Genomic DNA, 27,523 nt, shown 5'->3' with positions numbered 1-27,523 from the left:
ATTTCATCTGTGAGCAATATCAACACTGATCCAAGGCCAGTTTTGAATTTTGTTTGTGAAGACTTGTAAGACAAATTAAAAGGAATTGAGGAGCAGGTGTGGATCCAAGATACAAGCCCAAAGGTCACAGCTAGGATACAAATAAACATAAGGATGATTTCAGTTTGTGACAATATGACGATAAGTTTGGTTCGTGATCAGCCTTCTCTTGCATCATGTGGATTGCTCCACCTGGGAGCTCCAAGTCAATTATGGAGTCTTCTGAGAGAGCAATTAAAAGCCTGGCAAGAGATCCCACCCTCCTCAGGGGTTTTGGAGGAAACAGACTGCAGTCAGATGCCAAAACCTGCCGTCCATTTCAGTTCTGCACTAGCTGGCCTTCTGCCACAGTGGTGGGTGTGACGAGAGAAGCAAAAACTGCTCAACTTCATTTTTACAATGCAGGCTCATGCACTGCGAAAATCAGTGTAGGATCATATGCTGTAAAAATGAATGCACGTGGTGAACTGTCCTCCCTTGTGCTTCTTTCTGTGGGGTTTCCCTCAGTGGCACAGTATGTCTACAGTATGCCCTCTTCCTCATTTGCCATCTTGTTTTCCTGTTGACAACTGAGAAACTACTGTAACTGCCTGCAAATACAAGCATGTATAATTTTATGCACAATTTTATGTTTCTGTTTCTCTGTATAAATGAATTGGGGAGTCATCACTTTGGGTAGAACCACTGCACTTGAGTTTTGAATTCAGAGGTCATGCCCCTTTGTATTGAAAAACAAAACGTTTGATTAGTCAGTACTGAACACTGGCTGATAAAAATGTTCACAAATCAAAATTACTCAAAACATTCATAAATAACTTGAATATGAAGACCAGAATGACCCCTTAAATGGCTAGACAATTTAATAACAGCAACCAAATGAAACAAATGTGAGGCATGAAAGTACCTGAGGATTGTTGAACAAACTCTTGGGTAGGCTGCACTCCAGGAGTAGACCCAGTATGGTGATGTTGGAGGCATCTTCCTGCAGGGGACGCAACAATACAGACAATGTAGCTAGTGGTCAAGTAAAACCTTTCATGTTTCACATTACAGAGACTAATTAAAAAAAAATAAAAAAAATCAGTCAGCCGTCCCGCACTATCACATAAGTAAAAGTTCGAAGCGAGGACAGGAAACAGTGTCACCACATCATGAGCGCATCTACTTTTAAAACTGCATGTGACCGTTAGACAAGCTGTCCCATAAAACAAAACTACAAACACTATCCACAAAAATTAACTCACAACCTACAGCACCATCTAGTATTAATTACAAATATTCATAGAAACAAATGCATTTGAAGAGGCAGGATTTAAATGAATGGTGTGTGTGCAAAACAGAAATATGATGACAAACAAAATTTACACAATGTAACTGTGGTACAAACTGTAGGACATCAATTTTGAGGCCAATAAGAAATGGCTGATGATGTTAGGCATTTAACACAGAGAATGTTGCTGTTAACTGGCATGTATTGAAATATGGCGAGCCACGGCCGAGTGGAAAAGAGCTGCATTTGGCGTAAGCAGCAGTCTGAGTGATTGTGAGAACCACGGTCTCGCTGCACTTAGCCAAGCTGACATTTTGCAACTGCCACCCCACTTCCTGTTGTGGAGGAGAGTACTCCTTTGAGATAGCTTCTCACACACTTTCACTCCTTCTGCTTGCTCCTGAAACTGTGTGCTAGTTTGTCAGTGTTTGTTGTGTGCATTTGTATGGGTTTGAAATTTGGCTTAATTATATAATATGTACACAAGAATGAATGTATGTGTCAGTTTATGTGGTTATGCTCTGCACACAAACATTGATATTTTGTTCGAAATTAAGCAAAGAAATGCTTTTGTGACATCCTGCATGCTGATTGCACACACATTCTGCAATTTCATGGCCACAATTGCTTGAGAGTGTTTATCACAAAGCCTGTGTATATGCATGAGGCCGTCTGTTTATCAGGGCTGGCAGGATGGGTGAAGTCAGCTGTTTCTAATGATGAGATGTCATCCACCACTCTGGAGGGCCTGTGCAAACCACCAGACAGCAGAGCAAGACATTTAAATACATACCTGAGTTTGGGTCAGCTTAATGCTCTGGATGTGAGGGAATATTAGCAGACTATCCTTTCTTTGGACAGACTTTAATGAACCCCGGTGCACTCCCACACCAAATACCTGGAATAGAAATAGTTAACATGAAGGGATTTTCAACACCATGTGCATTCCATTAAGGGTGAGCAGTCGACATGTAAACCGTGGAGTAGCGTCATTTGCAGAGCTTGAATTGGACTTCTTGTCCCTCCCAATGCTGCTAGTGCTTTGTGCTTAATAAAGACAAAGAATAGTACACTAATAAGTAGGCTAATGATTAGATAAACATCTTTGGATGTTTTACAGTATAGCCTAAATGAACTCATTTTATGTAAAAGATTTTTAATCTTGCGGCAATATGTACAGGATATCTGCAGGTTTCAGAAAGCCAAATTTAGACTTTTTAAATGCTACACTGAATTGCAAGACCAATTTAAAACTCAAAACAGAGAAACAAAACTGGCATAACTCGCCTGAACATAGCTAATGAAAGTTCTGAAACTATGAATGTGCAGTCGAAGAAAAAGAACACCAAGAATTAGGCTAAATTGTAAAGGGACATGAAGTCCAATTGCTTAGTAAAGCGATGGAAAACATATTTTGCATATTGTACCACGAACCCTGTTCTGTATTTATCTTTGAGCGGATATGCAGTGCAAAGAAACATTGCATGGTGAACAAAATTACACCTCTAATAACTGTATTTAAAACATTTTGATACTTTTTAATAGGGCTGAACGATTTTGAAAAAATACCTAATTGCGATTATTTTGACTGATATTGCAATTGCGATATGATTTGCGCTATTAGAGGGAATGATAATTTTTACATCATTATTCTCATTTTCATTGAAAAACATATTAAAATGATTATAGTGTGATTTTTGCGGGGATCTGTACCAAACAAAGATGTTTTCTTAAGTCTGAAGAATATGATGTGTAGGCCAGGACATCTCTGCAGCACGACAATATTTAATTAAAAATGATATTTTGACACACATTTCGCCTTTAACAAATATTGCGGCTCCTGCGTTTTGAAAATTGCAGTAGGCCATATTGCGATTTCGATAAAATTTTGATTAATTGTTCAGCCCTACTTTTTAAGGCCTCAATTTTAAATATACTCAGAAAAAACAAATTGAAATGCCTTTGTTACATGTTAGGGGAGTGCCGTTGTAGGGAGCTGTGCATGACAGTTCAAGTGTGTGTGCATGCCTGGGCGTGCTCACTTGCCATTAATAAAGCTAAACATTGCTACTCAGCTGACGTGTGAAATATGCAGTTTTAATTTGAGATGGACACAGTTCACGCCTACCAAAAACGTGATACACATTTGTAAGGCATCTGAAGCCTATCTCTATTGTTTATTCTGATTTGGTATGGTTCCAATGTGGCTGACAAAGAGCTGACTTCTCCCACAGAGGTTCAGTTTCCTACAGCTGACACTATATAGCCTAGGGTAGATTGTTGCTCATGCACAAGCAACAGGTCTATGTTACAAACTTTGCTCATGTTGGAACATGAAAGACATCTAACTATCATTGACAATGGTCTCACAAAACTGTTGTGAAATTGAAGATGGAAAAAAAACTCTCAGGTGGTAGTGCAGCAAGGTGTGGTGGAAAAACACAACAGACCCACGGACTGGAGTGCAAGTAAGACTAGAGGATATAGCGGTTTTGTTCTCAGAGCATGTGAATACACATTCACTGGCTACTTTCTAGCTGCCACAAAGCCAACACAGATGGGGGTCTACTGATGTAAAACAGAAGCAGAGAAAATAAAATCACAAATAGTGCAAAACTAGGTTTTTAGCTAGAGGCAATAGTGAACTACTGTATAAACTGATTTTCATTGGAAGCAATATCAAAAACTTTCCAGTATTAACAGTTCCCTACTGTACTAACTGTACTGTCCCTACTCCCTAATTTCTGATCATGTAATGTGAGGTCAACAAACAATTTCTTAAATATAATCTGGAAACAAAGTTCTTACATGACTTGTGTCATCAAAATTTGAATGGCATAAACAAATCCAAGAGGTTCTTCAATATGGGATTTTTGTATCTTCTCATCGAAATTTAAGTCTGCAAATTACTTAATGTGCTATTAATAAAGTCTTAAGCACAAAATGTGGAAGTTCACTATTTTCCCAACAGAACAAGGCCCACGGCAGGAGGTGTATTTATGGAACTGACCTGGTATGACAAAAGCCCATGGGCTGATGTGTTTATAAATAATGAGTTTTCTACATTGCCCTCCTCAGATGGGAGGAAGATGAGTTTAAAAGAGGCCTTCCCTCTGGGTGGGATCACCTAGGACAGAGGAAAAACACGAGGCGGTAAGATGTTTTCAGATAGCATAATACAGGACACTCACACAAATCAAGAGGAAAATAATGATAAACATCACTACTTGCGGATATCTTGTGCGCACACACACACACACACACACACACACTTACCCTTCTGTGGAAGGAAGGCATGTGAAAATGCCTGCTGGATGTAAACATTGACAGCAGTGTCACAGGGAGTTCCTGACTGGGGTTGTGTATATATATGGTTTCAGCTCTTGGCAGCCCCAGTGGCCTATGAAGACAGGGGACAGTCAGAAGATCATCATAAATAACAGGGTTCTCCATGAAGCATTTACCCATGGAGCACCATGGCTCCCAAGCTGACAATCTAGGAGCATACATCCACATTTTAGGAACACAATTATGTACACAATTATCTATATCCCTTTCATGAGCCCTCTATGTAGCCTATACTACATTAGGTCTCTGTATTGCCCTTTTAAACCATTAGGACCACAAGGTGGTTGACAGAACTGCAAAAAATATACATGTACGCCAAATCCAACTTAACCTACTCAATTCTATAGCAAACTTTATCTGGGGAAATTTAGGGGTAAAATTTGATCATGCATTTTGAATGATGTCCCTTCAATTTTTACATAAAGAAATGTCAGAATTTTCAAAGTAGTACTTTGTGTGTTTGTCTGAAAAGGTATTTTCCTTAATCCAATATTGTGTTTGTCTGAAAAGGTATTTTCCTTAATCCAATATTGTGTAATTGACACCTTTTCAAAGCGTAACACAACAGAGCAAATAGTTTTACTGTTTCTATATTCCTCCTATATTCCTATTACAGATGAGGTCTTCAATTTTAAATAACAACACATGTCTTGGATCTAACATAAGGCAAATAAGTCTATATAGCATTTATACTGTCTAGTATAAACAAGCCATCTCCAGCTGGACTGAAAAAAGCCTGTGGACATGTGCATGTGGGTCACTGGTCCTTGCCACAGTGGTTATGTTGTTGCTGTTGCCAAAATATGTGAGGTAGAAATTGTGTCACTGAAAATGCTGAAGTCTGAAATCAAGAGGCATGCTGCAGACCCATCTCATGTTTGAAACATTTCAATCAAATGAAGACATCATCAGTCTAATATGGCCAATGGCACCGAATGCAAACACTGAATAAAGATATTGCATACCTCTCCCACTGCAGTGCAGTTAGCATTAGTTAGTGTTAAGTGTTACTTCATTGGGTCATATTTAATATGGCACTGGGTAAAACATTTGCATAAAATTCAAATGTTTGTATTCATATGCACCAAGTTAGATGAAACTATTCTTGTGACCATGTATGGGAGTTCACAAACGGGTGAGTGTGGTCATAATCCAGTCACTGTAATGGTTATGGAGAAGACTGCCACTGAATAGGTCTCCAGTGTTTTGCATTGTATCAATATGGGGAAGCTATGACTAAGCCATAATAAGCCATTTGCCTCTTTGTAAACAGATAGGTAACAGGTATGAGTAATTCATGTTTTTTATCTGAGATAGGCCCCATTGTGAGAGATAAACAACAGAAAAAACAAAGCAAGCAAGGCTATGAAAAGGCCTTGGGCGACATTACTGCAAAGATTAGCTCACTGGGTTTGGCCATTTGTATTGTGATCTGTTACAAAAGTGACAAATTTATCTTTTTAATCTATTAGGGAAACTTGCGTGACAGAAAGCGTACACAATTTTATTAATCAGATTATTTTTTACTGTGCGCACGTTTCCTCTTCTGCACGTATGTAACCTTTTAGTGTGCAATCACATTTTTATAACTGAGGCCCCAGGTGTAGTCTTTGGTTGGTATCAAAACCTGTGTACTCTTGGCCCTCCATGGCATATGGTTGAGCCAAAGTCAGATTGAAATGAGACTGCTATGTTAATTATTCTTGTCTGGAACATTGACATGTAGGCTATTTCATCATTTAAAATTAGAAATATTAAGTCCATAACAATGTCTTTTCAATACACTCTCACTTTTGAAAGTTGGAGGATCGATATTTCACATCCACAGAAGTATCTTAAAAACCTTGAATATGACACTTGAAATTCTTGTAACAAAACTGAATGATTAGGCCTAAATTTTTCCTGCTTTAATATCATGCCAGTGGGTAAATGATGGCAATTTTCACTAAACTGAATTAAAATACATTAAATTTACTTGTTATGGTGTGGGTCAACCTTAACACAGGAACTACACAGAGAACGTTGTGCTTCATTCGGCTGCTGGAATGCTGGCATTTGGCCAACTATACATAACTGGGATGTTTATTTGAATGTCTGCATTTTTTTTTTGTAATGGGAAATACTAGACTTTAAAAACACTAGGAAGAATGCACAACATGCACTGAGAATTGTCTAATCTTGACAGTATATGCTCCAGGGATGCTGCTATCACAACGCAACATTGGTAGTGTAGCAGGAATATTCTTTATTGAATATAATAAAAACTAGTACAAGAACTGGTTATTCCAATCTGTGCCCTTAGTCTACTTCTGTGGGTACGACTAGTACCCACAGAAGTAGAGTACTACTTTTGTGTACTCTTCGGCATGGTATTGTGATACTTATTATTATCATAATGCATAGTCTAGTCCTAGTATCATGGGATAAAACTGTGGCATCTTAAAAGCACTGCCAAAGACAGACCAGCCTATACTAGGATTGGACACAACTTATCTGGTGCACTTTTTAAATATGTTTAAGGACTTGTGGGTCCAATGTTATTCATCACTGACATAGGCTTCCACTTTATCTGAAAAGACATAACTAATGCATAACTGAGCAAATTTGCAGAAACAGTGACACAGTAAGCATTGGCATTTTCATCAAATGTGTTGTATTTGCAGTGTATATGGTAGATCTCAGCAATGGAAAAATACGCCTAACAATGGTGTAAGATATAAACTATGAAGGCATGTTTCTTGAAGAATAACACAACAGGGATTATGGTTTGTTGAGTTATGTCCACAAGTGCAAGTTGTATGAAAATGCCCAGAGAATTAAAACTATGTCAGATATTTGCCTGTTCTGTGTCCACATCAGTAGTGACATAAAGTTGTCAAGCTATCCTTGATCAATCGGTTTTTGTGACCCTGAATCTCTGTGTGCAGATATTACAGACTAGATCTACACCGTCTTTCCTCCTGCTTTATTTCCTTGGAGAGAAGCTATGTACAGGAGCAGGCCAACAGCTAGGACAGTCGGTGTGTTGTTTGGACAGGGCTGGACATAGTGAACACCAAGCAGCACATGGAATCTGGGCTAGGAGAAACCCTGATGTAATTAGTCAGCAGTCAATGGTGGTCTGTTTGTACATGACTGCTTCTCTCTGCAGATAGAGCCCGGGGATACAAAGGTAGCACTTTTACTGCTTTGTAACACTTTGGGAATGGGACAGCGCATTATGAAAATAAATCCTGATTATTAAAAGTCATTAAGGTGAGGCAGGGAAGCACAACCTTTATTACATGTTCCATTTCTATGTAGACAAAATGGAGCGGGTCAAAATGGATACAGCTTTGGTTCAGCATTAGCAGCTTGTGAGTCAATTCCATCTGTTGCTGAAAAGTCTATATAAAGGTCTCTAGAACATGGGCATTGTGTAGTGTGATTAAGACAGATACAGTGAAAAGCCCAAGTATTGGGACAGTTAAATAAAATTGCTTATTGTTGCACACTCCTGAAATCAGTATCTCAGCTCAAAAGATGCACAGAATGCCAGCTTTTATTTATGACTGTTTTGTTACACCATGTTACAACAATGTCATTTGTTGTGTTCAGGCCTGCCAATTTCAGGTGAGCATAATGGTTGGAAAAAACATGAAGCAAATTAAACTTGCTTTAAGTTTGTATTTGGTCACATACCCTTTGTTTGTGGGGTTTTCTGACTTGAGTTTCCTTTTTAGCAAGTGAAATGCATGACTTAAATGGACTGGTCCAGTTTCCAGAATGGTCAAGTGTAGCCTACATTTTGGATCATTGTCTTCCTGAATTGTGAACTTACACTTGATGAATTTAGGATTTTTTTTGGACATGTGAAGACAAGATCTTTCTTTAAACTTCAGAATTCAGTCTGCTGCAGACATCTTCAGTAACATCATCAATAAAGACCAGTCAACCGCTTCCAGAGGCAGCCATGCGTTCTCAAGCCATGACACTGCCTCCTCCATGCTTCACAGATAAGGCGGTACGCTTAGGATTATTTGCAGTTCCTCTCGTCACAGTCTATCCTTGCCACCACTTTCATAAAGGGTTATTTTTGTCTTGTTTGTCTACAAAACCTTGTTTCAGAACTCTTCTGGGTCTTCTGGCCTTCTTCTTCTGGCCTGGTACTTCTTTGAAAATTCCAGTCGGGCCAGAATGGCTTGCATTTTACAGTGCAGTTTTTGTATTTCTCCTGTCAAAGTCCCCTGCAAATGGTGAATTGTGATAGTTCCATGTGCACTTTGTAGATTGTCTACATTCTCTTTGGCTGTTGTTTTAGATTTTTTATTCACAGCTCTAGTGGTTTTTCTGTCATCAGTGTTTGTCATCTTCCTTGGACGACCTGATTGTTGCCAATTGCTCACATCTTGAGTAATTTCTATATTTTTCCACATTCCACATTGTTGATTTTGCAATGTCCAACTGCTCTGCAATGGTTCCAATTGGAAGTTTCTTTAAGCTTATCTTCAAAATTGCCTTCATCTTGGTTTATGCCTTCTAACTCAAGAAGCAGACTCAAAAGGTAAACACAGCCTTTCTATGTATGCGCAATTAATGCCACATTGAACACATGATCAATCAAATAGCTCTGTCACCCATTGTTCCAATACTCATGCTCACCTAAAATTTGGTGGGACTGAACACAACAAATGACTTTGCTCCCACATGGTTTAACATGCATGCAAAAAAACAAAACAAAAGCTTTTATCTCATATTTATCTTTTGATCTGAAATATGAATTGCATTAAGCAATTTTACTTCACTGTATCAATACTTATATTAATGTATAATAACTATACAATAATTATATGATTATATGACACAAAATACTACTCAAGTGTTACCAGCTACTCCAGAAAAGTCCAACAATTTTCCATAAAATATGTGATGCCTGTAAGTTTTTGCCTTCAGTAATAGCACTCATGACTGCTGTCCAACCACAGCAATGAATCTGCTATTCTGGTTGTTTTGGGAGCAGGGAGGCAAACAGCGGAGTTCTTAACCTTTTTGACTAGGGTCAACCCTCCGCTGTAAGTGCCTGGCTGCTGGGAAAGAGAGCTTGTTGCCATATTAGGGTATCCTGTCTGTTCTTTAAGGTTCTATGGGGATTGTTTAAGGGCCCCATGCTTCATGAAATCCTCTTCCCGTTCTGTAGCATTCATCACAGTGACAGTTGCTTGCTGTGAAGCCGATTCTGTGGCCTTTTCGTGAGACTCGCCAGAACTCAGGTTAAATTAAGACGGTGGACTTATAATATTTATCCTACATGGTCGTGAAGGACCATTTTCCACATCACTCATAAGACTGTGAGATGGCAAAGTGAAGTTTTAGCCTTGTGCTATATGTTGGGCATGCAGAATAAAGGGTTTATAATTTTCAGTACAATATGAAGAACATCTACATGTCAGTTTCTGTTTTTCGGAGCGGTCGTGTGAAATCAGGAAGTGAGACTTGTACTTACTGTGTCCCAAACTCCAGAGCTGGGGGCTGGAAATGCAGGGGCCTTCCATTCTCCCGCATATATGGAGAGGAGCTGGTGGAAAAGAGAAAATATGACAAAAAAAAACATTAGGCCCAAGCCTGGCATTCACATTAAAGTAAATAAGTTTCACTAAAGTATTGAAATGTGAGAAGATAAACATTTATCCTTGAGTCTATTAGTAACACTTTAGGACAAGAACACCAGGTCCCCTTTCCAACAAACATGTGACAGTTCAGTGTGATGAATGAAAAGTCAAAACTACGACTGCCCTGGGTAGCTCCTCAAACTATTAACTTTCCTGCCTAACAATGGGGTTGGGATCCTGCCACACTTCAGTACTTCAGCAGGCTCACAAAGGAAAGAAAATGGCTATCACACAAAGAGGGAGGGCAAGTATCGGAGATGATGAATTACAGAGATTTAACTGAAGCCTTTATATGTTAAATCCATTTCACACCCCACTGAAGGGCTTCAAGTTGCAACTAGACAAAAAACCACGGCTTAAATGTCTTGGGAAACGCTATCCCTGATATGTAACATTCTCTCTTGTATTGGAGAGAACATCACATCAAATTCCAATATTAGATGTCACTATGTAATCAGGCTATTTTTCATTGGGAAACATTACATACTTCATAGAACATCACTTAAGACCTGTTCTGAATCATTAGGATCCACAGGTACTTGTGGCACTCAACTGATCCACCAAGCAGCTTGCATTTTAATGAAATCTCAACTTTTGTAACTGTTTTGCTTGTTATGAGGGCTTTAGTTGGGGTTTGTCCATACAGGAGAGAATGTCACCTATTGGGGCAAAGGAAACAGGTTGCTCATGTTGGACTGCAACATGCTTTCAACACCCTTGCAGCATATTTGATGCATTTCAAAATACAAGGGACAAAGCCCTTTAAAGCTATTGTTCAGCTTTGGAATAGTATCTACTCTTATTTCAGATGGAGATATACAGTACACCGCACCTTAACCATTCTTTCTTGCGAAAGCCATGCCTAAAATATCATATTACTTATTTCACCTGAATGCACTTAAGCAAATGGAGCAATATCAATGTCTATAAAGACTTTCCGCTCTAGACCAACATAGCAGGTGCATATAGATGCTATGTGCTTTCCTTGCTACTGACACTGCACAGCATGTGAGCGACTAGGGCTGGGCGATATGGTTGAAATCAATATCATGATAATCATAAGGATTTTTCTTGATATCAATATAGGGCTGGGCGATATGGACAAAATCAAATATCACAATATTTTTGACCAAATACCTCAATATTGATATTGCGACAATATTGTAGGGATGACTATTGGTGCTTTCACAAAATATTAACCAACCACAAGTTAAAGGGTTAAAACAGGAAGCTGTTTTTCAATAAGAACCGATCACAAATGTCATGTCTCACACATAGTATAAAACTAATCACTAAAAGCACAGCACCTTTGCCACATGTCAAGAAAAAGACACTAAATATAACTTCTTACTAAAAAAAAAGACAAGCGAGAGAGTTTATGGTGAAAGCATACAGGATCACAATACTTTTAGATGAAAATCAAACAGAACATTCACAGGCTTATAGAAATGGAGATACACCCAACAAGTATGCCTGAACTCTTCCTCATATCCTCATTGTCTGAGGTCACTGCAGCCCCTTTTGGAGCTCCGCTGTGTTGTTAATAGTGGCAGTGTGTGTGACGTCCTGTACTAATGAGCTCTGTGGTGGGGAGCCTCACAGCAGGGAAGCAGCAGCTGCTGTGTGTGTGTGTGTGTGTGTGTGTGTGTGTGTGTGTGTGTATATGTGTGTGAAAACGTGATTGAACCCTGTTGACAGAGGACTGACGCAGCTGGTGACCAACGTAGGCAAGCAAGTGGAAGACCTCTGTTATGAGGTCTAAGGTCTGAGGTATAAGTATTAATGTAGATCACCTGGGCAAAATAATCGCTATTGTTCTAGCTATGTTTAAAGATGTCAGTTCTCTATAGGTTTTCAGACTTGATTCCCCTCAATCACTAAAATGAATAGGTGTCAATCTATGCCACCACACTGAGAAGCAGTGCATCCATACTCCAAGACAGACCCCATGCTGGACCAAAGAGGGTGGAAGGACTTTGGGGGCAGGGAGTCGGATCTCTCTCAGTCAGTAGACTGTCACTGCCTTGTCCAGGCTTTCAACAGCTGAGGATTCTTGTCTGCACAACTTCTAGGGCTGGGTAATATTGCCAAAATATCATACCACAGTATTTTTCATGTTTTTGATGGTACAACAAAATTGATGATGGCATTTCCATTACAAATTATACTTGATTAAAAGTAAGAGGATACCAAACAACATGTTCATACAGGTTTCCTCTTAATAATGTGCTTAAAAAAAGTAAAAGATTTTTATATTTGTGATTAAAAAACAATTCAAATGCAGCCAACAACAGTATTCATACCATACATCTTAAAATACCTAGCACTACTGCACTATCATGCACATACTCCAACAGAGATGAGAAAGTAAGGGAGAAAGGATTAATATGGAAATCAGAGGAAGGCAGCTGGCAGACTCCTCTGTATTCTACTGAGCCCTGACAGGCAACATTATAGCTCTGACTCATGTACTGCGCTCCTTATTCCTGTATTAAACTCATAAGCAAACCTACAGCAGTGGTTGCTCTGTTTTCATTTCTGCTGTGCCTTCCTTTTCAGTTCTGACTACAGGCACATAACCATGCCTACTTTCCCTTCAGAGACGCCTCCCTCAAAACACACACAGGCACGCTGAGAGGTCTAAATTTGGTTCAAATACACATAGTGGGTTATAAGTTGAGGGTCTCATCCTCTAGCAGCTTCTCCTGGCCCTTATTGATGGGTAAAACAGCACATGAATTGAGCTTGAGGTGAGTATTCACATTAGAAACAGCTCCTCATACCAATCACCGACAGTCGACTGCCACAGCTACTTATAGCATTCTAGGATCTGCATTGCTAGGCTGGCTAGCAGGTTGCAACACTGGCCTGCAATGCTGGGGCATAAAAAGATGGCAGGCATGGGGATAAGGGAGGCTGTGACTGAAGCAGTTCATGTTCGGGTCATAGTATGGGTTTTCAGACAAAGGAAAGGATAGTGGTAGAGACTCTTTGTAATTTGTAGACTGCCTAAACCACACTGGAATCAGTGTTCAAAGACTACAGATAAGCTCTGGACTGAACTCAGTTCAAATAAAAGCAATACACCCCTTTCAGACTCACACACACACACACACACAGGATGAAATAACCAATAAGGAGATAATATAGTTCTGTGTAATAGTAAATGCATAGCACACAGGCTTTGTTTTACATTTGCTACATTTTAAAACATTTGCCGATATCAAGAGTCAGAGGAATTTCAGAAGAAATCCATAGCTCCCCATTAATCTTTATGAAACCACTATGATGATGAAATCTACGTTCTTCCTCAAGTTAGCCCCCCCCATGACATGCCAGGATGCTTGTCTGCACAAAAAAGTGCTGATAAATGAATATACAGTCTAGTTGGGCAACAGAACACGCATAAATCTGTGTAGTGTATTCATTTCCTGTTTTGAACTCCTTTAATAAGCAGGCCTAAACCTATTGGAGGATGGTAAAAAAACAACAGTTGGTTTCATAAATGATACTCTTTCTTTAATTTGTAAAAATGACTTAAACTGACTATATTTATTTTAGTAAAACAATATTAATGTTGTGACAATATTCATGACAATTTGCATGGCTCTACAATGAACCTGTTATTGGGCAAGTAAAAAGACCAGGGCTCCCAAGCAAGATGCTACTTAAGCTACTCTGGTGAGAAAGGAAGGTGGATTAGAAGCATTTTATCCACCAAAAATGACAGCTCTTGACTGGTTGCCTCTGCTAAAATATTATCAAACAAATGTCATCAAATCAGGGCTGCACGATATATCGTTTCAGCATCATCATCGCGATGTGCGCATGCGCAATAGTCACATCGCAGGACGTGCAATGTCAAGTAAGGCAAATTAACTCAAACACGTCATGCTACAACTTTTTTGCTGCTTGATACAAAAGGAAAACTTGCACGGTTCTCATTTTCCATGACTAATCTACAAGAGAAGTCTGTCTGATATAACATAATTTACTCTGATTCAAGGGTTTGTTATAAGAGTAGCGTATGTTATCTTTCCAGCTTTCGCGGCTCCGAACCGTAGTTGGGAAGCCTCTGGTGTTGTGCTAGCCTATTTTAGCTTAGCCTGGCTCGTAGCTGGTAACAAGCTTTTTACTAAGAGTCCGGACCAGCTCTGCAGTGGAGAACTGGCATTTTATTTCGGTACAGCAGCGAACATAATGCACGGCCTCTCGGTGACGTTCTAAGCTCTTTTCCCGCTAACTATGGTAACTTTACTAAGCATCCTGCAACTCACTCTGGCTGCGGCTAAAAACACATTCACTTCCTGGGACGTCACCCGTGCAGGTTACCCACAAGGCCACCTTCTTAAAGGGGCAAGGCTTGATAGAGCTATTCAAGTCATTTGGTGAAAATTCCTGTATTTTTTCATATCGCAGAAAAAAAAAATATTGCAATGTCAGTTTTTTTCCAATATCGTGCAGCCCTACATCAAATACATTTGCTCCTGCAAGTCAAGTAGTAAAATATCCTTTGACGCTGAACCATTTGTAATATATTCTAGGCTAACATCCCTAACGAATCGTGCCTCATGTCCCAAACACACAAAATAAAAGTTTTTAGCAGTATACATTACATCAGAAATGCGCAGTGGTGCACCACTTATAATGCAAAAACAACACTATTAAAGCCAACAGTTTAAATTATGAAAATGCATACATTAAACGTGGAACAGTAAATATGGTTCTATAATATATGCATGCATTTTTGCAATCCATTTCATTTACATACATTCCTCCTCAGGCAGCAATTTCATTTGCATTACTTTCTCCAGTCCTTTTCTTGTTGTACTACACATCTATACATAAAATACAACCTCCTGCTATAAATACCGTATTATAACTTGAAAATACTGTATATAAATCAATAATGTTGCCTACTGTAACTGTGACTATTCCCTGCCAAAAATTAAACCGAATGTCAATAGTCATTTGAATATCGCAGTGGCAACCCCAACTGTGAATTTTCTTGTTGTATGAAGTTTATGTGCAGAGACGATCTGCAGCTCTAACCACAACCTATCAGGTTTATCTCAGTTCAGCGGCAGTTTACAGGAAGTTCTCAGAGCATTGTATAGATCTGTGTCTTCTGTGTTGGTAAGCCTTCAACAGGCCCGTGTTTCTAGTCTGCTGCTGTGACAATTGCCAATTGTGCTCCATCTCATATCCAGCTCCGCAAAAGTTATTGGTTAGCCATCTGTTTCAAAGCTCCGATGAACTAGGCTGCTCTCTGAACAGCAGCTCACTAGCTAAATAGTCAATTGAAGAGGACAAGAAAAAGACAACTGCACTGAAAAAGATGAAAGCCCCAATCAAGTTATTATCTCTCTTCTGCCCTGGTCAATCTAGTGTTGATTACCCCCCAGCCCAACGGATGTGAGCTTAGGGAATAAAAGGTGAGGACCCGCTCATAAAATCCATAACACCTGCCTTTTCTCGCCTCTCCTGATTTTCTGTAAATGATTCAGATCCACTATCCACTGTGGGCACTGACAAATCACAACAACCAAAAATGTACACACACAGAAAATAGCCTACTGCTTCCTCCTCAACTCCAAGTGCCATCTTTCTCTAGCAAAATTGAAGCCATGGTGATAGAGGTCTATTTGCAATGTGGTGGGTAATGAGAAACTGGGATACAAGTTGGCAGGAGAGTGGGCGTAGAAATGGCAGGAGGTGTGAAAATTAGCACACCCCCCCCCCATCTTTCAGCTTTGCACTGGTCACCACTGATGGAGAGACAAGAGAGGAGGCTGAGTGGATACTGAAGGGGGACAGAATGCAAGAGGAAGAAGAAGAAAGCATAATGCCAGAGAAGAGATGAAACCAAGCAGCTCAGGCTATACACTGAAATTTCACACATCTCCTTTCTGTTGCAGGGCAATAAGAGATGGGCTGCAAATGGGTGCCATTTGCACCTGTCTAAAATGTTCTATAAAATTACACACCCACACGCGAGGCAGGATGATGCACCCAGTTTGAGCTTCTCTACGCCTACTATGCGATTTTGAAAAATGCAAGGAAGTGGGCGTGAAGAGCAGGGGAGAGGAGGGGGGTTTGGGGTTGGGCCTGGTTAGTGAGAAGAGGAACAGGGTGCTCGCCTTCTCAGATCTACCTTTAGACTGGGGGTGGTAACATTTGTATTGTTTTACCAAATGACTTGATGTCCTTGAACACGGCTGCATTTCCAACTGAACACCAGCTGTTCATTTTAACAACTGGAGGGAGTACCGAGCCAAGTTTAGTGAAATAAATACGGTGCCAGATCATTTGTGCTCAAATGCTGACAACATGACCGGCATTGTTCTATTTCATAACTAAATTAGTACTAAATACCAGTTTACAACTCAAAAATAGTGTTTTAGAGTGGAGTTTCTCTTTAACCTAGGAACAAACTGGCTGACTTTTAGACTGATTATAGCTAAGATGGTCAAATTGGACAAACTATCTTGTCGTGTGTGAGGAACTTAAATCTTGTGCTTCCTGATCTACTGTAGCTTCAGCAGGAGACCAGTTGGTACTATCACTTCAAACATGTTTGATTTTTACGGGCTGAATCTGGATGTTAGTGCACATATTTATTTAATTCATATGGCTCATATGTCAAATATTATCAAAATGTTCACATGTACTTTTTAGCCTGCATGTGGTAATTCACCACAGAAATTAGCAACTAGCTAGTTTGCAGCTTGCTATAGCCATTTTGCTTCTGGCAGCTCACACCAGCAGTTACTGCTGAGCTTGCTTGTAGTGTCTCTGCAGCACTAAGTGGATGATGAGTCAGAGTAGAATAAATTACAGTGATCATTCATGTACAAAACTAGAAGGAACTTGGACAGAGCAAACCTCCGCCAATGCTAAACACTTCTCCAACTTGCTGTTACACCCAAAGACATTATTCCTATCACTTAAATTTTAATAGATTTTTTGACCCTGCAAACATAACCCTAGGATCTGAAATCATGTCTATCTCCATTCACACGTTTTTGAGATATCCTGCTGAAGGACAGACAGACAAAAACCTCTTTGGTGGAGGGAACCCCCCCCGCCCCCGCCCACATCTCACCATTTCAGTTCTGTCTTTTCTTACTGAAGATGTAGCCTACAGTATAATGTAATAATACACAAACAACCACAAATGGTTTGACTTCATGAGAGGGGACATTGTTTTCTCTATTATATAACAAGTGCTTCTGTCTCGCTCGCTCTCTTGTTAATTGGCAGTTATAATTGCTTGTTAATTCATAACCTGTCGAGTAGCATAACCTCAAACACTGTCTGAGTGGAAAAGCGGTGTGTGTGGGTGAGTGCACATGAAGGGTCAAATGTGAAAGGTAAATGAGGTCGTCTGCCTCCGTAGCAGAGCCATCTGTGGTGTGACGCTTGATTGGTCGTGATGATTGACATCACATAACTTGATAAATCAATTTCTGCTGCTGTTCTGTTCTTCAGAATTCCCCTTTCCTCGGGGAACTAAGGACAGCAGTTTAAATATCTGAACTCTGTTTTGATCAAATAGCCACTCCTCTAAAGAGCAGAATACTAGTATGACTTGGCCTACTCACCGGTGCATGAAAGTTGTACAGGACAAAGACTAGGAAAGCACTACCTACAGTAATGACCTGCCCTCTGTACGGCTTGATTGTAGATGCAAAATTTCTGAGTCTCTATATGCTAAAGCCGCATACCATATTACAAAGCCAAGTGGATAATACGCAAAGCTTAAACTCTCCTAAATGGTTAACAGCGATGATATAGGCTATTACCAGTATCACACATTAGCATGCACATACAAACACACACACGTCAGGGTCCTCTCATATTCACATGCTGAAGGGGGAAGTTTACCTTAGTACAAAGTTTTGTTTTATTCAAGAGCAACTGCCCTTGAAGAAAACCTCTCAACAAGCATGCCACTGAGCTTGAGTCCAAGGGTTCTGTCCACTGCCACAGTACAGAAATAACAAGTTATGTTTGGCGCCATTTGATCCCCTGGATCTAACTCAAATAAAGTCAATGTTAGCAGTGACCTCAACCATGCTCCAAGGGAGAGGTTAGGACCAGAGGAGAGTTTGGGTCAACTGGTGTTCACACTCCTTTCTAACAGACAGAGAGACAGGAAGAGTGACAGAGAGATCAAATTGAAGCCACATGGCACAAGTAATAAAGCTATTACCAATGTGCTGTGGTGAAGAGTAGGTCTGTGTCAGGACGGCCAGGGAACATGGGTATTTTGACGACAGGGAAAAGAATATGGAGATTAAAGTAAACAAAAAAAAAAAAGAGCCAGAGACACCCAGAAAGTGGGAGATTGTAAGAAGACTGGTGACAGAAACTAACACTAACCTCTGCCCAACTCATTATCTCCAGCCTGCTTTGCTCTTTAGGCGGGGAGGGAGTGATGGCAACCCAGCCAAGTGCCTGATAACCCAGGCACGAGAGGCCTCGCAGCCCAGAGCTCTGGATGTCTAGGGGTCAACCAGCACTACAAAGCCTCCTTTGCCTCTCACCTCCATAGACTTAAAAATAGGCCTACTGCCACACTGTTTAGCAACTGTTTGTTGCATTTGAATCAAAGAAAATTTATGTTAAGGATGAAAGGTTGTCACATTACTGTAATTTTACTTTATAAAATGTATGCATCATGATACCAAATAGTAAAATCTAAATGTCACAGCACCATGCATCCAAAATTTAATGGCTAGAGCCTTCCAATGCACAGTAGCAGGCTGAAGACGCAAACTGACAAGTTAAGCTTTTTTACCTTTTAGTTTTTTTAAACTATGTGGTGTTATCACTGTGTTCTTTAAAATTTGGACATCATCATCCATCTCATTTCATATACTAGTGCAGTGCCCGTTCAAAACATGCCTGTTCGGAATGGGTCGATTGCTTGGCCTCCGGTATTGCTGCTTGCAGCTTTCTCGAGCCCATCCAAAAAACTTCACACTCGACACTGCGCTTCCAGTCGCTTGCTTTGAGGCCCACTGCTGCACAGAGCGTTGTTTGCTTGTTTTTTCAAAGTTTATTAATATTGAACGTGTCGTGTGTCCAATCCGACACTGCACGCCCTTGGGTCCCCAGCAATACATCCGCCAAGTGTGAAGTAGATCGGACAAACGGTTCTCGAGATATGCGAAGGACACACATACAGACAGAGATTCCTTGCTTTATAGTATGCTGAATGCACAAATACATGATACTGTCATATTGGGATAATAAATAATGATAATTAGTGAATTATATAAATAACGATATTTAATTTAATAATTATGATAATAAGTATTAACGAGCATTATACTGGTTAGATAATGCAATGATTCAATAGTATTCACTAGTAGTACCATATCATGCAGAGCATTATAAATATCGTGAGAGACAAATCAGCAAAAATTCGACTTCATGTGCTGAGGTACAAACTTCTGGGCAACAAATAGTTAAGCTTAGAGTGAAGTGTAGGGAACATACTAGTCCTGTTTAGATATATGGTATGACCCGCTCCATTTCTGGCAGGGCTTCTCACGGAAGAGAACATCAACCTGGAGCAGTAGCAATCATAAAAGTTAGGCTGGGACTTACATAAAAATGATTTTATGGGCAATAAGAGTAGTCTACAAGCCTAAAGATTGCTGTGCTTCTGTGCACTCACTCAACCACCAGTCTATTACTAAATAATAATGCCATACATTGTTGATGTTTCAGTAAAAGCTTTTCTATGGAAAAAACAAGCTGGGAAAGATAGACCTCCCCTCCATTTTCTTTCAAGGAGTTCTAAAATTAGTCTGGAATTTAGTACTGTGGCTCGCTAACACACGCCCCCAAACTCTCTACCCTGCACACCCCCTCACTCACGAACATAAACAACATAGCCTGCATACAGGGGAAGACTTTTAAAAGCCTTCTTTAGAACCCTCAGTACTTTAACCCTGAAACCATACCATGCCATTCATCTACATGAATACAAAAACATACTGTCACCGCATAGCTGCAATGTTTTGTGCTAGTTTAATACACATGTTTTCTTTATGAATTACTTACATATTCAAGACTGTGGTATTAAATAAATGGGCTAATTTGCAATACGGGCCTTGTATAATTTCTAGAAAAATATAGGCTATTCACATTGAAATCATGTGGTGTTACATTCAAGATTTTGTAAAAAATGCATTCCCAAGATATACTTCCTACAACAACAATTCTGGTCTATACTACAGTACACTATCATTCTTCAGCAATGCAGAGGTAGGCCTATTTTCCATTGTGCTGTTCACAAACCAAACCCACACTCAGCTGTCTTCTCTATAGTTAGGAGATGAATAAAAAACAAAACAAAAAAAAACAACTTCTGCGTGTTACATCCACATTTCGGTTGGCTTTTCTGGCAGTGATGCGGTCTGGTGGGAGGTCTCTTCCTATTGCCGAGTGCCACTCATGAATACCATGCAATCTGACACAACTGGTGCTCTGCATTTCTGACTGTTGCATGTCTGAGTGTCTTTCTCAGGATGATGTCTGAATTTACAGATTTATATGTGTAACACTATGTATGATATGGCAATTAAGTGTTCTAAATTGCTTCTATTCCTTTTCATCTGGGGTTGCTGACTGTCATGAATGTGAAATACAATACAAATGTGTGAAAAAACAAAACAAAACATTGGTGCAGTTTCATGTTGTTCCTAAAGAAGATGAGCTTGAGTACAATAACAAGGGCATACCTTTCTTCCAGTGGAAGACCATCTTTTCTTCGCTCTTTCTCCACCTAAAAAGTGAAGCAAACAACATTGTCAAAATTACAAACTGCAAATTATTTAAAATTATTAAAATTATTTATTTTTCTGCATTCAAACTGTAGCCTACAAAAATGTCATATCAGTCAGCATCATGGGATGTCAGTCTACTGCCTACTTGCAGGCCATAATGATATTCATAAACAAGAGGTTCAACCATTCGATGTGCATTGATACACCAACAATAGCATTGTGATAAATCTGATAAATAGCATTGTGCAGCCATTTTCAATATTTTATTTCAAAATATCTAAGAGATTATATTTTGCATAAATTATTGAATACAATTCCCCTGGTAGGGTTGTCAAAAGTATCGATACTTCGATACTTGGCAGCCGGCCCTCTCACTAGTAGCAGTCAGCTGGGTTGTTGCCTCAGTCAGCAAACAATGCTACAGAGTGGTGCCGACGAAGGGGGGCAACACATCAAACTTGGCGAAGCACCTTAAGGACCGACACGCCAGTCTATATAAAGAATTTTGAGAGGTTAGCGAAAGCTCAGAGCTAGCTAACGTTATCAAGTAGGTTTGCCAGATGCCCGGTTTTCAACCGGACTGTCCGGTTTTCAGATGCATTGTCCGGGCCCGGTCAGAAGGCTCGACCGGACGTTGAAATGTCCGATTAAAATCATTCTGTCAATAATAATCCACTAACTCTAGCCCTGCTGATTTTTCCCTATCACTGGTGTGTATCTGCTGCTTCAACAAGCTAAAAGTGTTCTGATAGGCTGATGACTAGAGCAGGGTAATCTGCTGTGTAAGTGCAAAGTTTTGAATGAGTTTTATCAGGCCTACGTTATGGAGAAGCGTCTGTCTGTCTGTCCATCTGTCTCGTTTGCACCGGGATTTCCTCCTGCGCTGTCGGATATTAAGGGACTAGTTTGGGTCTGTGTGTCTGTTTTTTGCTTAGTTGCTTACAGTCTATGCTGCAGAGGCCAGGAGGCAATATGATGTTCACATGCTTGTGCAGTATAAGCTCACTCCCCTAAATAAAAATGACAGCGATCCACACCTGTCACTCAAAAATGTGTTGTTTGATCTCAGACAACTTTAAAATATTGTTTTCAAGTTAAAATTATATTTTAACATGAAACAATATTTTTTTTTAAAAAGTTTGAAAATTCATTTCCCCCCCCGTGGTATTGAAAATGGTATCGCATATCGATATTTTTTTGGGTACTGTATCAAAGTTAGAAATTCTAGTATCGTGACAACCCTATCCCCTGTAAATGAATAGGATGGCAATCAGAGAACTGGAATAGTCCAGGGCATTACGTCTTTTTCTCCCTGACAGACAGTAAGAAGAAAACTTTTCCTTATTCACTATTTTATCTTCATTGGAAGAAGATTCAAGAGGAGCAGGTGTACAAGCATATAGGCTATGCGTGCATCAATTTTGGCAGACTTTTCAACATCCATTTTGTCTTTGCTGTCACAGTAGGCAAAAGTTGGGAAAATTCAACTCTTGTTGCCAAGTTCCAGCTGCAGGCACAGTAGGCGATGCTTTCTGCCAGCGCTGGCAGCGTTTACTGTTGTTCTCCTAATGAAAACTATGAGTATCCAGTTTGTTGTCTACCACTTATTGCCACAATGTGAATGCAGTGTTACTGTATTAAAGATGAATGACTGTAAAATGTTTCTTATTGGTAATCTGACTACAATCTATGCAACAGCACCTCAGTACCAACAGGGCTGGTGAAATAGTTATTTTCAGCATGGTAATCTTTAGCCTGAGTTCAGGTCTTGATAATGAATCACTAACTGGGGTTTAAGAAGTCAAAACATTAGCCTGTGTAAGGCTAAACCAACCCGATCCATAAAGACTCAATTTTCCAGCTATCTCCCCTATGCAGATTATACAGGGATGTGTCTACTTCTGCAGAATAACAAGCCAACTTATTTTGTACTAAATTATTCCCCTTTAAATTAATGATTACGTTTTTTTTTAGAAGCTTGTGATTTATTACATACTTTCATTTCTTTCAGAATTCCAGATCACAAGAGGCTGCAAATGTTTCAGATGGTGTCCAAGTGTGTTTTTGCTCAGTATCGATGTTTTTGTAAGGAAAAACATTTTTATATTCAAAACATAATTTAATTAATTATGTGCTTAATGTTATTTTCAAATTAAAACACAAGAGAACACATACAGGGTGAAATCAAGATGTGTAGGACAGTAGGCCTACATGAAAACGATAAACAACCAACAAGCACGCAGGCAATACTATTTACTTCCATTGAATGTGGTTGAATGTGGCTTGCCATGTATTGTAGGTAATCCTGTACAACACTGATGTACTACACTGTTAACTACAGCAGAGTAGGCTATGTGCACCATGCGTGGGCCACAGAGATAAACAGGAACTACCTCCCAAGCCTCGGTCTCTCCAAACGTAGAACATACGGTTTCCATAGGAACAATCTGGGGCCTTCTGGCTGTAGCATGGCTTCATGACCACACCACAAAACAACCCAAACTGAGGAGTGCTGTGAATATACTGGCTTTCTGTGCAACATTACACTGGAGGTTACTGTAGATCATGATCTGTCATGCACATTATCTCGTCTCTCTCCCTTTTTTCCTCATGCTCTCCATTGCAGACTGTCCAATTAAGCACCAAGACAAATGTGCACCTTTCAGAATGTTGAATTGTATTTGTACAATTAAACTATGCTGCTTAGAAATTAAATTTGAGCACAGATATGGCCGCAAATAGCTGCTTCTGGTTGCAGAAAAGAAAACCCTTTCTGGTCATCTGCCCTATTCTAACCAATCAAACTTCAGCTTTACTTTGCAGAGCCATTCTTTCAACAGCGGCTGCATAAGCAGCACTGATACACCATCACAATGTTACAAGACGATTCGTTAAGCTCCAAGACTATTGCAACTCTGAGAATTTTGTTTCAAAATGAATCAGAACTAGAGGCAGTTATAGTGCCTGTAGGCAGTTAAAGTTATACATTTATCCTTGTTTCATTATGCACTGTAGACTATATCCCCAAGCCTGTTTGAGTGAGAGAGCCAAAATAGATTTCACTGCAAGTTAAGCACAACACTGACAGAACATGTCGTTTCTGCTTGTTACAACAGGTTTCCTTATGGTTGCAGACGTTTTGAATTGGAAGCAGGGGTTTTAAAGTTTGATGACAAGAGTCCATATATAAACAAAAACCTGTTCAAGGAAATCAAAAATACTTTGCCTTCAGTGTTGGACACTTGTTATCATATTCATTAGTGAATATCAACACTGCTGATGGCTTAAATCTTACATAGGCTGATGAAAGAGATGGAAAACTTCAGTAAACCTAACAAGGGACAATGACTGTGTATTGGAAACGACCTATTTAGACATACAGCCCATGCAAACACATGATCATAATCATAAACATAATCATCAAACACATAATCATAAACACAGAGCATGTCAGTATGGAAAAAGTCACAAATAGAAGAATTGTCATAATGAATGTGTAGGGGCAATGGCATTTGTCCCACATTTCAGAAAAAAAAAAAGCTGAAGCAATTTAAATTTTGTTGGGTCCCTCTGACTTTTTGAGCCTTAACAGTTAAGAGCCCTGATTATTCTCACAAACTCTGCTCAGCTGTGATCCCTGCTGCCCAAATTGACCAATTTGACTTTTACTATGAAGCTTGGCATGGGCACAGGAAACTATTGTGTGCAACATCACCTGAACGTGCACCCAGCGACGAAGCTGAAGTTAGCTCCCGATTCGTAGCTCCCTATTCGCGGCTAGTAATGTGCGACCACAAACAGGGAGCTACAAATCGGGAGCAAACTTCAGCTTCGTCACCCAGCGATATCCTCAACCCAACAGCCTGACTACCAGCACTGGATTACAGAAGAAAGAAATCCCGGCCATGCTCTATTTCACAGAGCCTATGTAACTGAGACAGTCACTCCAATCACCCCACCCTTCCTAAACATGACACCTAACAATGTCAACAATTCTAGCATCTGTCCATTGGTCTGCAAGGTGGGGATGCATTTGGTGAAAAACAACACTAACACCTGATGCACTTTACCTTTTTTTTTTTAATCCTAAATATCTGCCAATTATATTCAATGCTGAATCAACTGCCCCTGTGTTATCTTTGGCCTGAGAATGTGCATAGTAATTGTGTGTGCAGACTGCAGATCTCAGTGAGGGAAAATATAGCCTAGGTTTTAAGACACAGAATGTCAAACATAGCATGTGGACAACCAAATCTACTATTCAAGTATGCTTTTTGGGATAGGAGGACCTGTCTGTGTAAATCTACAGTTTCACAAAAACCTACCACTCATCCTTGAAAAATATGAACATAAACTTTCACTTAGGTTAGTTGGGCCTACTGTGCATTATTATTATTATTATTTTTGTTTAACTTATTTTTTAAAGCAACCTAATTATCAGGTCATTCACATGCATTTGCAAAAGACTTGCTAATGCCATCATCAGGTTATTCACATCTATTTACATAAGACTTGCTAATGCCACACCCCTTCAGGTAACATGACAGTCAGCTGGTGACTTCATGACAGGTTATCAGTAAACACTGGAACTACTGCAATTTGTGCTTGTCTCTTTCCAGGATTACGTAACGCAGCCTACTAAGAAACATTCCTGCAGAACCTTGCAGGGCGGCCCTCCTAAAAGTATGTAGGAGGCTGCAGCTCAGACCCACAACAAGGGTGCATAATCAAATAAGAATTCATGCAAATAAAAGGAGCAGCAGAGAATTGCAAAGTAGTAATCAACATCCTATGACAACCTCATGCCTAACGTGCTCTCGCTGTACTACTGCCTGAAGCTCTCAACAATGGACACCATGTACAGAACAAGAAAATAACAAGCCACATGGCAGGTGGCGCATGGCCACCTCTTCCCGCCCTGATTTCAGAACCGTGCTGCTTGGATTCCTTCATGAGATAACTGGTAACTAGTTAACTGTGATATTTGCACAACTGTAGGATCACAAAGTCGTGGATTGTCACTGATCTTTCCTTGAGTAGGCACATGCACAATAGGCTGCAAAGTGGAGCCAAACACAATGGATGATGCACTGACTATACACGTGCGAGTGTGAATGCAGTTTTGGTGATCAATGTTTTGAACATACCCTCAACCCCCCTCCATACAAATATAGCCAAAGATAAATTATATAATTACCTGAACTGGGACTAATGGGTCTGCTTCTTCTGGTTGCCAGACCTCGACCACGCTGGTGGACATTTGACTCAGAGCTTGATAGGGACAAGAAATGAAGCAACAGTGAGGTGTTGCGTTGAAAATTGGGCAACAAGGTAAACACCATCTGTAGGAAACACATCGGCTTCTGGCTGTTGAAGCAATAACATTGCTAATTGTAAGTCTTTAGTACTACTGCTGGTCAGTGCAAATGATTGAGCTGAGATAGCTTGGATGATAAACAAAACCGAAAACAGAGAAAATGACTTCGGCTCAGCGGGCTGACAAAGGCTGTTCGATTAGCTAGCTGGCTGATTAGCAATAAGGTTAACGTTAGCTCGCAGGCTAACCAACTTGTAAAAACACATCTCTCCAACTAACGGCCGTTTAACCTTCAAAAGCTAACTACATTTATTCATTGTGTAACGTTATTACACAGATAACCTCAGCTGGGATATAGCCCTTTGAGGTCCCGACACGAGTTTACAGCCTGAATATCGTTATGATGAACCAAACAGCTCAGAGACCTGGCAGCTAACATGAGCTAGCTGGCTGACAAATTGGTCAGGTAGGCTAACGTTCGCTACAAGCTCAACCTCTCACTTAAGTTACTGTAAATCGAAATGTAATGACTGCAGTCAGAACAATTTACGTCCATTTTATTTTATAAGGGTGCCGTGGTTGGCCAGCCTAGCTCACCATCCTTTTTTCCATTAAGACTCGTCTTTGCTGTCAACTCAGCCTAGCTACATTTTTGCAACGGGTGTTTCTCTCTGAAGGAAATGTAGCAACGTTTACAGACCTTGCAACTGAGCCCCTCCATGCTGTACGCAAGGTAAAAGTAGTTGTAGTATTCCTAGTAGTATATTAATCCACGTTTTCCTGTGACAGTGGCTGCCTTGTTGAAAGTCCCGTAGCCCCGCCATGCTGCCCTCTCAGCTAGCAGCCTGCCTTGTGTTTCGCTGCGTTTGTCTTTCTTTCTCTCAGCAGCAGCAGCTCCCTCCCTCTCCCTCTCTGCTCGAGCCCGATGGCTGCAATACATTGTGCAGTGAGGGCGCAGACTAGTGTCACACTTGCAACCAAAGCTGTTTACGTGTCTGTTGTTGAAGGTGAAGTAGACAAACTTTTAACTAAATGCATGCAGTTCGGATATTATTTGGGTATGCATACACAATGTACACTCTTGTATGCACGAATAGAA

At 40.1% G+C, this 27,523-nt stretch overlaps 1 protein-coding gene across 3 annotated transcripts in view; it reads right to left on the bottom strand.

The window, feature by feature from the left end:
* tmem131l (transmembrane 131 like) overlaps positions 1-27,300 on the bottom strand; it is a 40,110-nt gene extending 12,810 nt beyond the window's left edge. For all 3 annotated transcript variants that reach the window (XM_071547003.1, XM_071547004.1, XM_071547006.1), the window contains exons 1-8: positions 27,125-27,300; positions 26,305-26,378; positions 21,063-21,106; positions 10,140-10,211; positions 4,586-4,709; positions 4,320-4,436; positions 2,103-2,207; positions 944-1,021 (exon numbers count right to left, since the gene is read on the bottom strand). In XM_071547003.1, coding sequence (XP_071403104.1) covers positions 944-1,021; positions 2,103-2,207; positions 4,320-4,436; positions 4,586-4,709; positions 10,140-10,211; positions 21,063-21,106; positions 26,305-26,378; positions 27,125-27,248 — 738 coding nt within the window. In that variant the 5' untranslated portion in view covers positions 27,249-27,300. The remainder of the gene's footprint in view (positions 1-943; positions 1,022-2,102; positions 2,208-4,319; positions 4,437-4,585; positions 4,710-10,139; positions 10,212-21,062; positions 21,107-26,304; positions 26,379-27,124) is intronic.
* Between the last annotated feature and the right edge of the window lie 223 nt (positions 27,301-27,523).

The sequence above is a fragment of the Centroberyx affinis genome, unplaced genomic scaffold (assembly GCF_046629955.1).
Source record: "Centroberyx affinis isolate AG114_WGS23_722 - 3 ecotype Tasmania unplaced genomic scaffold, CSIRO-AGI_Caff_v1 ptg005586l_1, whole genome shotgun sequence".
NCBI lineage: Eukaryota > Metazoa > Chordata > Actinopteri > Beryciformes > Berycidae > Centroberyx > Centroberyx affinis.
This window is presented reverse-complemented; position numbering and strand designations above follow the sequence as displayed.